The 12,183-nt window shown below is 36.1% G+C and overlaps 1 protein-coding gene and 1 long non-coding RNA gene across 2 annotated transcripts; both read right to left on the minus strand.

Moving 5' to 3' along the window:
• Positions 1-3,395: 3,395 nt before the first annotated feature.
• LOC125189994 (NAC domain-containing protein 78-like) lies at positions 3,396-4,079 on the minus strand. The gene has a single exon (XM_048087198.1). It carries the CDS (start codon positions 4,077-4,079, stop codon positions 3,396-3,398), a length of 684 nt encoding a protein of 227 aa, XP_047943155.1.
• A 6,385-nt stretch (positions 4,080-10,464) lies between these two features.
• LOC148924216 (uncharacterized) lies at positions 10,465-11,127 on the minus strand. Its single transcript, XR_016130414.1, has 3 exons — positions 10,982-11,127; positions 10,793-10,900; positions 10,465-10,701 (listed from the first exon to the last, which is right to left on the minus strand). It is a non-coding gene; the product is annotated as an uncharacterized LOC148924216 (long non-coding RNA).
• Positions 11,128-12,183: the final 1,056 nt, after the last annotated feature.

Here is a 12,183-nt window from a genome sequence, read left to right on the forward strand (position 1 = left end):
TCAACCGTTAACACTGTGTTGATATTTTCTATTGATTTTATTTTGTCATCTGTTAACATTTTCAAATGGTCCTGATCATAATTTGAAGTTTGTATAATAAATAGAGTTTGCGTGTGATTACATCCCTAGTAACAAATAATGCTATTTAACCTATACTCCATTTGAAATTACTACAAAGCCATATACAATCCACAATAATTCTATAGTACTATACATTATCTTATGCTTATCTATATGGATATTTCGATGGCGAAACTAAGCAATCGTTATATATTATTGAAAAATGGCTCCAATTAAGTTTTCCATTGGATGGGTCCGTATACAATCTTTTAAGAATATAGTATGTACATAATTTTTCAGGAGTTTTTTATTCAATTCAATAGTGTTAAGGTGTTAAAGTTATGGAAACTAAATCTGATTTTTTAACTAATTTAACTGATGATATCTAAATTCCATATCTATGAATTTGGTAAATTGAGTTACGGAGTACCTATTATTTTTAATGCTAAATAACATAACCCTATCTTAATTATCTGAATTCTATAAGTATAAATTTGGTAAATCCGGTCTTCAACCCATTAGGAGTACCTTCACGAATGAATGTAGGACAAATATTTGAATGTTCGCTCGGATTAGCAGGGGGTTTGCTAGACAGACATTATCGAATAGCGCCTTTTAATTTGATGAGAGATATGAACAAGAAGCTTTCAGAAAACTAGTGTTTTCTGAATTATATGAAGCCAGTAAGCAAACAACGAATCCATGGATATTTGAACCCGAATATCCAGGAAAAAACAGAATATTTGATGGAAGGACGGGGAGCCCTTTTGAACAACCCGTTATAATAGGAAAGCCTTATATCTTGAAATTAATTCATCAAGTTGATGATAAAATCCATGGACGTTCCAGTGGACAATATGCGCTTGTTACACAACAACCCCTTAGGGGAAGGGCAAAACAAGGGGGACAATGGGTAGGAGAAATGGAGGTTTGGGCTCTAGAAGGATTTGGTGTTGCTCATATTTTACAAGAGATGTTTACTTATAAATCTGATCATATTAGAGCGCGTCAAGAAGTATTTGGTACTACGATCACTGGAGGAACAATACCTAATCCTGAGGATGCTCCCGAATCATTTCGACTGCTTGTTCGAGAACTATGATCTTTAGCTCTGGAACTGAATCATTTCCTTGTATCTGAGAAAAACTTCCAGATTAATAGGAAGGAAGCTTAATCGGAATAAATCTGAATTTGTATTCTATGATCGATTGGTATAAACACCAACAACTACGAATTGGATTAGTTTCTCCTCAACAAATAAGCGCTTGGGCCACTAAAATCCTACCTATTGGGGAGATAGTTGGAGAGGTGACAAAACCCTATACTTTTCATTACAAAACCAATAAACCGGAAAAAGATGGATTATTTTGTGAAAGAATTTTTGGGCCTATCAAAAGTGGAATTTGTGCTTGTGGAAATTATCGAGTAATCGAAGATGAAAAAGAAAACCCGAATTTTTGTGAACAATGCGGGGTCGAGTTTGTTGATTCTCGGATACGAAGATATCAAATGGGCTACATCAAACTCGCATGCCCAGTAACCCATGTGTGGTATTTAAAACGTCTTCCCAGTTATATTGCGAAGTTTGATTTGATCAAAATTATGATTTTACAGATTCGAAATGAGAAACTGTCATCCCTGTCAATCCAATTGTGGGATGCCCTGGATCTGACATGTTACTCGGTAAGAGTACCACGAAGCTCAGACTTAGGGGTGTAGTCAATACTCCCAAATCAAAAGGGGAATTTATCTATGATCAATTTTGGAACAAATCCAAAAATTTATATTTGTACATCGTAAAAAAGATTTATTTGTTTTGTGGAATTAATCATTTACTTTCTTTTGGAAAGAAATTATGTTCAAACAAGCAAATATATCATGGTTACATGAGGCTCTCCATCGCGTATAGGCTTTAAAGGCATCGTGGCAGAACCGTTGAGGTTAAGTAGGGACCTAACAGATCGAATGGAACAATACATAGACAAATAAATCCCTTATGAATTTGAATTCCAAGGTATTCTTTAATTTCATTTTTTGGATTCTAATTAAGAATTAAGGAATTTCTCATTCGAAGGGAAGTAGACTACTCAAGAATTCCACATTTCATTTATGTCGAAATTGAATAAAGAATTAAGAAAATATTAATTTTATTAATAACTAAGCGGAATCGATGAAATCTTGCTTGGTCTTCACTGGGAACTTGAGTAAGGAATAGATCTTTTTATTTTGGGGTTTTCTAGAATTTGTAGAGTGTTCAAGTATAACTTTGTGTACAATATTGATATTTACCTTTTTGGGTATTTAAATTTTTCATATTTATACGCAGTATTTTTTATTGCAAGTCGATGATCGAGAAGTGGAGTATCATATTGGCCTAATTATTTGGATTCCGGTGGATAGAGAAATGACATTATTAATAAAGGCTAGCCCCCAAAGTTGCTACATTTAACAGGGTATTAAATTATTTCACTAGGATATGAAAATATGTAATTACGGCATTAAATTAATTAAATTATTATTTTTATTTTATTAGCTATATGTTTACTAAATTGATAAAATTAAATAGTACTATAAATTTTTAGAATACTATTCGATATAGTACAATATTTGATTTCCACATTTATTTCATACAAGTTGGTGAGTGATGAGGACACGAGAATCATATCATCCTCAATTTTATCAATCTTGCTATTCGTTCGTACAATATACAAAGACGATACATAATGTGATCAAAGAATAGACAGTACAAGAAACACAAGCTCGAAAGCATCTAAACTTCTTGATCACTCTTACCAACAAAAGATATTAGTACGTGAAAATTTGGAACTTAGAAAATTCGAATAAATATGCAACACAAATATATTTATATTAATCTTTTTTAGTAAGGATACTATCAGGCCTCGAATTAACCTAATTAGATGAAATTTAAGAGCGCACTCGAACGAAGTTTAGAGAAGATGCAATATTCGAAACCCAAATTAATTTGAGTTGTAGTATTTGCAAAAAATAAAGAAATCAACGATGAATGGGAAGAATAAATTATCTTATTTCTCAATAAATTGACTCGATCTATGGAATTCTAGAATTTCTAGAATTCCAACCCTATGCGATTCGACTTTCTTGATACGACTCGGGAAAGAACCGACAAAGAAAACCCGAGAAGATTACATAATATACTACTACTACACTACGTATGGTCTAGCATATTCTCTAGTAGTTCCGCTTCGAAGAGAAATAAGTCCTCGTCGTTAGGCTCTACCTCCGATCCCTCGCCGGCGCCGGATGTGTTTCCGTCTTGTTGATTTGGGGCGCATGATTCACAACATCAAAAGGGTCTACCTCCGATCACTAACATCAAAAGGGTCTCTAACCGCCGCATGATTCACAATTTGGGGCGGCTGGACCCAAACACCGTTGCCTTGCGATTCCGGAAGAAACATCTCCGTTGTCCGCAACTCCGGAAGCTTGCTAATCTTGGCCAAAGGCGGCTGCGCACCGGATTTTTTGTTGTTGTTGTTCTTCTTCTTGACGGTCTTGGTGATCCTGCACACGACGAGATCGGCTGCGTTTGGTACGCCGCTTGACCTAATTAGGTTGTCGCCGAGGGAATATTCGTGCAGAGTCCAATGGCCAAAATCGGCATCCGAGCCCGGGTGCTTGAAGGCCAGCATCTTGGATTGGCCGATGATTTGGCCGTTCTTGGAATCTTGGATCATCTCGGGGCCCGTTTGGCCGTGCCAAGTCCCAGTCCCTGCCTTTCGAGAAACCCTCTTCGATTTGGAAACCCTCGAGAGAAATGTGAAGGCGTATATGGTGTACTTGATGGCGCCCTTCTCCTCCAACCTCGAGTGCCAACGCGACTCCACATCATAGAAAACCACCCACGGATCCGACGATGGACCGTAGATTTCCTTCACGGGAATGCCATTCCACGGCACCTGTTGCTTCACGCATGGATAAAGGTAGAAATTGATCAAATCTTCGCCGCTCGGATTGAACTCAAATCCCTTAACTAACATGTTTTCTAACTCTCTCTATTTCTCTCAATTCTCTTGTGTGCTATGGATCAAAAATAGTTCTATGGTCTTGTATTATGTCTATATATATAGGTACTTTGCTTATTCATCGTATACAATCTTTTATTTGTTATATATTTATATAAGAATATAGTATGTACGCAATTTTTCAGGGGCTTTATATATTTTTTATCCAATTCAAGAGTAAATAAAGGTGTTAAAGTTATGGAAACTAAATCTGATTTTGTAACTAATTTAACTGATGATATCTAAATTCCATATCTATGAATTTGGTAAGTTGAGGTGATGAGTACCTATTTTTTATTGCTAAATAACATAGGAGTAGTAATTTGTGATATCAAATCTTCTAAAAGAACTCGTATTTATTCAGTATATATCAAACTGAAGGATATCTTTCGTAAGATTTCAGTTTAAATCAAATTGAGATGTTCCACAGCATATTTAAATATTATGTACGAAAATAAATATTGCGTACATTACAATCTATTAGTAATATATTTTGGCCCTTTTACTATTTTTATGATTTTAAGTAAAAATTGTAAACTCAATTAATATCAATATATTAAATTTTTATTTGTCTTGTGATATATAAAAATTGATTTAACACTAATATTTTATAAAGTAAAAGTTTTTTTTTAATATGTATAATCGGGGTATTAAATAAACAATTTAGGAAAATGGATTAATATTTTGATGGAGGTGCTAATGCAATTGTAACATTTCAAAAATTAAATTTTTTTTAAAAAAATAAAGTTTTAAAAAGTAAAAAATTAAAAAATCAAATCATGAAAGTCACATACAAGAAAACTTTATCGTTACTCTTAGAAATAGAAATATTTGGAGCTAAGACAAATCCATTAATACTTTTTTTTTGGCAAGGATACTGTTAGGCCTCGAATTAGCAAAAGATAATTTATGTGAAAATAATTTATACTAGTAGAACTATCTAGATATTAATGCTCCTTCTGTGCCATAAAAATAGGGACTTTGAGTATGACACAAGTTTTAATGCAAAATAAGTAAAATATGAGAGTTATAAGGGTGTCCACAATGGTCCTCTTGGTCATGCCCAACAAATTTGGCCCTGCCCATGAAAACTTGGCCACCACAATGGTGGCCCTCCAGGCCACCAATTAAAATTATTTTCTTACATTTTTTTGTTATATTTTAATTTAGCTAGAATAAAAATTACTGGACTATAATAATTAAAAAAATCTAAATTAATTTTAAAAAATTTGACAATTACAAGTAAATATATATATTGAAAATTCGAATTTTAATTATTTCCGTAATTAGGGTGGGAATTGAAATCACAATCCTTAATTAAAAAGTTGACCAATTTAATAGGGATTTAGTTTTAGAGATTGATTTGTTTCCTAAATTAATGTTAAATTTTTTGAAAACCGTCGTCCTATTTTCCGTCACATACTCTCTCTCTCTCTCTCCACTTCATCTTCTCAAAAATGCTAAAATTAACACAAAAACTGAAGAAAAAAAATTGAAACCATGGCCCGGGCCGCGGCTCTCGGCCCTATGCAGTGGCGAGCCACGCCTCGCGTCCAAGGGCCTCGGCCAGGCCGAGAGCTGGCCTCTCTCTCGTCCACCCCCTGAGCCGCGCCTCCCTTCAGACCTCAGTATCCACTTGAGAGCCTGCCAATGAGTCTTACCAGGATTTGCCATAAACCTGCTCACTGTGCTGATGGCATGAGTAATGTCAGGCCTTGTACACACCATTGTGTACATCACACTCCTAACTATATTTGCATAAGGGATGTCAGCCATCTCTCTTTCCTTTCCTTATTATCTTGAGGCTTCTGATTCACACTTAGCTTGAAATGCTGCCCCATAGGAGTTGTAACAAATCTTGAGTCGGCCATCTGAAACTTTTCTATCACTTTTCTGATATACTCTTGTTGCGTGAGCCACAAAGTCTTCTTCCTTCTGTCCCTCACAATGTCCATACCAAGTATCCTTTTTGCAGCCCCTAGATCCTTCATTTCATATCTGGAACTGAGGTCTCCTTTTACTTCATTTATTTCAATCATACTTGGTCCAACTATAAGCATATCTTCAACATATAGAAGCATGTAAGCAATTGTATTACCTGCCTTTTTCTTCAGGTATACACAGGAATCTAAACTTGACCTTTCAAAACCAATATTCATCATATGCTTATCAAACTCCAGATTCCACTGCCTGCAACTCTGTTGCAGGCCATACAAGCTTCTCTTCAGTAGGCATACCTTATTCTCATCTCCCTTCTTGATGAAACCAGGAGGCTGCTCCATGTATATCTTTTCAATTAGCTCTCCATTCAGAAAAGCTGTCTTCACATACATCTGCTCTAACTCCCGGTCATTGTGTGCTACTAATGCCATCAAAATTTTGATTGAACTGTGCTTTACTACTGAAGAAAAGACTTCATTGTAGTCTATTTCCTCTTTCGGAGTATAGCCTTTAGCTACAAGCCTTGCTTTGAACCTTATTCTATCATTTTCAGATGCTTCAACTTTCTTTTTGAAAATCCATTTACATCCAACCAATTTCTGGAAACTCTCTCTTGTCACCAATATCCAGGTCTTGTTTTTGATCAAGGAATCTATTTCCTCTTGCATAGCTTTCATGCATCTTTGCCTTTCTCTAAATTCTATGGCTGCCCTGAAATTTGCTGGTTCCGAGCTATCAATTCCCTCTGCTACACATAGTGCATAGTAGACCAAACTTGAGTTACTTGATGTACTAATTTTTAGCACTAAATAAACATGCAAGTATACAGAGTATATATAGTATAGCTAAAGGTCAGTACCAGATATCGAACACGGGGAAAACAAACACAAAGTGTCTATCCTCTACTAAAACTCAATTACTATCTGGAGAACCGAGAGATTTTGAAAACTTTTGAAAACTGAAAATATTTGAAAGCAAATAACAACTAGATGCAAATAAAACACAGAGATAAACGATTGAGATAAGGGGAATTCCAAGGTCGTGCGTTCACTGTTATGGTTATACAAATTCCAAACTAAAATACCCTATCACTGTCATTACTTTGATAGAACGAGTCACCTAGCTTATGCTCATGCGATACAAATTCCAAACTACAATTCTAAACTCCAGATTTCCAACTTTCGCATTTTGACTCCCTTTTTAGGCTCAAATATGCACATTTCTCACAAAATATGTCAAAATACCAAAATAGATAAAATATGCAAATAATAGACATGTAGAGTGACTTTGACATTAAAAACAGACCAAATAATGGCCTTAAAACAGTGCAAAATTCGAGCGTATCGTTATTGTATCTGGCTGGTGGAGTGATCCTTGTTCTCCCGACTCTATCTCTAGCCAGTTGATAGTCCCGTAGGTCATTCTGATTATTTTCAGTTTCATTATCATCTTCAACTTCAGTGATTTCAGGATCATCTCCCTCTTCCTCAGAATTATATTGTTGTTGATCTTCCAATAGCTCCACCTTATCTGAAGTGTTCTGGTCACTTTCCTCACTCTGAGCTTTATCTTTCATGCAATGCATCTCAACCTCTCTAAATGTTATGTCTCTGCTTATCACAACTTTATGATTCCCAGGTTCCAAAGACCATAGCCTATAGCCCTTAACACCCTTTTGGTAACCGAGCATAATGCATTTCACTGCGCTTGCTTCGAGCTTTCCTCTTTTGATGTATGAGTAAGCTCTGTAGTCAAAAGGCTTCTGCCTCAGATAATCTCCATGTGACCCATACCATCTGAAATCAGGTGTATCCATGTTAATTGCTGATGAAGGACACTTGTTCAACAAATGAACAGCTGTGGTAGCGGCCTCACCCCAGAATTTCATTTCTAATCCTGAGCTTGAGAGCATGCATCTGACTCTTTCTAATATTTTTCTATTTGCTCTCTCTGCCACTCCATTTTGTTGTGGATGATTAGGAACTTTTCTTTCCTGTGCCTTTATATACCCTTAAGCTTACAGAAACCATCAAACTCTTGAGAAAGAAACTCCATCCCGTTGTCAGTTCTCAAACACTTCAAAGAAGTCCCTTTCTCAACTTCCACCTCAGTACACCACTCTTTGAACTTATTGAATGTTTCTGATTTATCTTTCAAGATATATAGCCAAATCTTCTTAGAAAAATCATCAATAAAGGTCAGAAAATACCTGCCTCCTCCAATGGAAGCTGTCTGTGCAGGCCCCCCAAATGTCACTATGTGCATAGTCTAGAGGCTTTGTTGAGGTGTGCCTTCCTGATTCATAAGACTTCTTCTTGCTCTTGCTAAGAATGCAGTCCTCACAGTCCCCAGACCCTTTGAATTGCTGAGATCGATCACTCCTTTCTTTCTAGTTCCTTGAGCTCAGTTTCTGATACATGCCCCAATCTCAAGTGCCATATCTTGAGGTTGTCATTTTCTGTCAGATTCACCTCCCCTTTTATGACATCTGCTATGAGGTAATAGAGATTTTGTATCCTCTTTGCTTTCATCATCACTTTGGATTCCTTCATCACCTTTAAGATTCCACCAACTAAAATGACAATGTAGCCCTTGTCCTCCAGAACTCCAAGAGATATGAGATTTCTCTTTATATCTGGAATGTATCTTACATCAGTTAGCATTCTGACTGAACCATCGTCCATCTTCAGCTAGATGCTCCCAATCCCCTTCACTTTGCATATTTGATTGTTACCCAACAACACATTTCCAGTTGCTGCTTGAACATCTTGAAACCAATCTCTGTGTGGACACATATGAAAACTGCAGCCACTATCCATGATCTAAAAAAGCCTCTGCAGTTTGTACCAGTTCGTTCACTTCAGCTACATTGGCCTCCTTTTCTTCTTCTTGCTGCTTCCTTTTCCAAGAAAAACAGTTTTCTTTAAGTGCCCAGGCTTCATGCAGTAATGGCAAGATCTTGTCTCCTTTCCTTCCACAACCTTTTCACCTTGGATTTCCTCTTGCCAAACTTCTTTTTCTTCTTGTTTTCAAACTCCACATTTAGACTATCAACCATCTGATCAGTAGGCTTTAAAGTACTCTTTTGGAACTCCTTCATTTTCAGTGCAGAGTGCATTTCTTCATATGTAACCTTCGAGTCTCTCCCGAGCAGGATGACGTCTTTAAACTGCTCAAAACTCTTTGGAAGGGCATTGAGGAGCATGAGGGCCTTATCTTCATCAACCTCATCAATGTTCTCCAAGTTATCTATACATTTGCAAACTCCTCAAGTTGCTCTCCGATGTTTCTTGACTCAGAGAATTTGAATGTAAATAGCTTCTGCTTCAAGAGAAGCCTGTTTGTGAGGGACTTAGTCATGTACAATGACTCAAGCTTTTTCCACACAGGAGCTGCGGTTTCTTTCTTTGAAACCTCTCTCAACACTCGATCACTTATGCTGAGGATCATAGTGGAATATGCCTTATCTTGAAGGTCTTGCTTCTTGACTCCTTCCTTCTCATCTGCCTCTTCTTTCTCTTCTTTCAAGATGTCCCATAAACCTTGCTGCATCATCACGGCCTTCATTTTGAGCCTCCATAGCCCAAAGTCGTTTTTACCCGTGAACTTTTCCAATTCAAACTTAGCCATAGTCATCGTGATGGGCTGGGATTCCCGCAGACGGCGTCAATTTGTGAGATTTGGATTCGCGATCAGTGGTTCGGCCCTTTCGAACCTACGTCCACGAGAGGGAAGATGGAGGTTGTATTAGTCACAGCTTTGGAACGGATACAAGACAACAATCAATCTCAAGAACAAGCTGAACACTCTCACCAACACTAGCTATTCCTCACGCAATCTATTCTATGAAAACTCAACAAGAACGACGCAATTTCAGCTAGATGATACAAGTGTTTCTCTCAATCTTTCAACTCACTCAAAGAAGAAAGTCAACTTCTCTTGATGAATGTTTTTCTCTTGAACTCTCTGCTTTGTTTACTTGATGAGAGGCCCCTTTTATATCTCTGCTTCTCAACTCAAATTCAGCTCTTATAACTGAATAACGGATAAACTTCTCATAACTAATTCCCCTTAACCGTTTCTACTCTCAAGGACTTGAAGCTTCTTGGAGTGTGACTGATTCTTGGTCATCAAAACCAGCCTTATTTCCAACATTATCCCTTCATGCTTTCAATAAAAAATAGATCCCTTTTTATCATTTTATTGAAAATAAATAAATAACCTTGTACCAAACGGAGCCATAGTGATTTTGTTGTGTTTATGCTACTAATAGTTCAAAATACCAACACTCAAAATTCAAAAACCATATTTTTTCCACAATAAAATACCATGGGAGAGCAAATTTACACATCGAAAAATTGACTGAACATCGTGTATGGTATGGTGAAAACACTAGATTCTTAGTTTTCTCAACCAAAAGAATACATTTACAAAGAGTTGATGATGATTTTGCAAAGTGTGCAAAATTCAATCCTTACACATACATTTACAAAGAAAATAAAAAAGAATACACTTTTTTCAGAGAAAATAATACTACATATATGGGCGATGATCTGAACTCATATGAAGAAGCTCATTCTTCAATCTTACGGGGTGGTGGATGATTGTTGCTGTCATTAAACTGCATTAGAGCTCCCCTTAGACTACACTCAATCACCTGTTTAAATAGGTAAATCCAATCGGTCACATTCACAAAACCTTCTCATATAGAATAACTCGAAGAAACGACGCAAGAGAGTTTTATCTACCTGAGATGAGTAACTTTTGGAGAGCAGATATCCACACTCCTCAGTTAGAGCTTTCTCTCCATTTGCCATCCGAGATACTTCAGAAACCAGAGTATCAATTCCTTGGGCCTGCACATCAAACCGAAGATGTCTTAATTCATGTGACATTTACATATCTGAATCTGAGGTATGTGGGAAAAAATATCTTACCATGTGGGCAAATCTCTGAATTTGACTGAGGCTTATAGCACATCGCCACTAACTAGAAATCTAACTGAGGAACTCAGTAATGCATTTGCTGCGCTTGAGAGACAATTTGAGTAATCCACTTCCATACTAGACCAGTCCTCCAGATATGGCATCTATTTACCAATGCAAATAAAAGTGAATCGTCTATTTACCAATGCAAATAAAAGTGAATCAGGGAATGGATATCAAAATATTAGCATAGTCACTTAATTTAGATTTATACAGATTATGAGATGAATTTGATATGAAAATACAAGCTATATATTTTATTTTTACATATAATACATTTAGGATATCTTTAAAATACTTAAACAAAAAAATTAGACAAAGCCCAGCCCGGCTAGGTCGGGGTTAGCAAAATTAGAAAAGCCCAGCCTGCCTCAGACATGAGCCTGGGCCGGACTGGGCCTCAATATAGGCGGGCTCAGGCCAGACTGAGCAGGCCCGGCCCACTTGACATCTCTAGTTGACACCAACACCCTTTTTTCATTACACAACAAGGCACACCGCACATTGTATATATATGATTGCATGTATTTTGACCGATAAAACTATTTTTGCATATCTCTAATATCAATGTATTTGTTGTTGTGTTTCTAAGTTTTGGTATATTGTACACGCTTTAAAATTTACTCACATATATTTTCTTTATTTGTATATTTTATTTAAATTAACTTATACTCTTTGATTATTAGTAACACATCTTTTCTTTCACATTAATTTTATTGTTTTTAATCCTCTTAGATCATAAATTAAAATTGTATAAAACCATTGCCGAATTTAAAATGTTTCATTCATTATGGAGTAGTAAATTCCTCATTTAGTATGAGCTAAGTACATTTATATTTTTGTAAATCTTCATATTGCTTTGAATTCTTATTTTCTATATTTTCATTATATTTTGTACTATTCATTATTTGAATCTTCTATGTCTCATGCATAGCATGAGTGTTAATACTAGTTTCTAAAATTGGAAAGTTTATCTTTTATATTTTACTCATTTTTTCTCCTCTCTCATATACTTTTCCTATTTATTGAGTGAACTACGCAAATGGTCTCTGAACTATGCGTTTCGCACACAAACGGTACCTGAACTTTAAAAATATCATGGGTAGTCCCTGAACTAAAATGTAATCACATCCATGGTACTTTTTCACTATTCA

The sequence above is a fragment of the Salvia hispanica genome, chromosome 5, assembly GCF_029641045.1.
Source record: "Salvia hispanica isolate PSC_SH4W2 chromosome 5, Shi_PSC_v1, whole genome shotgun sequence".
In the NCBI taxonomy this organism is placed as follows: Eukaryota; Viridiplantae; Streptophyta; class Magnoliopsida; order Lamiales; family Lamiaceae; genus Salvia; species Salvia hispanica.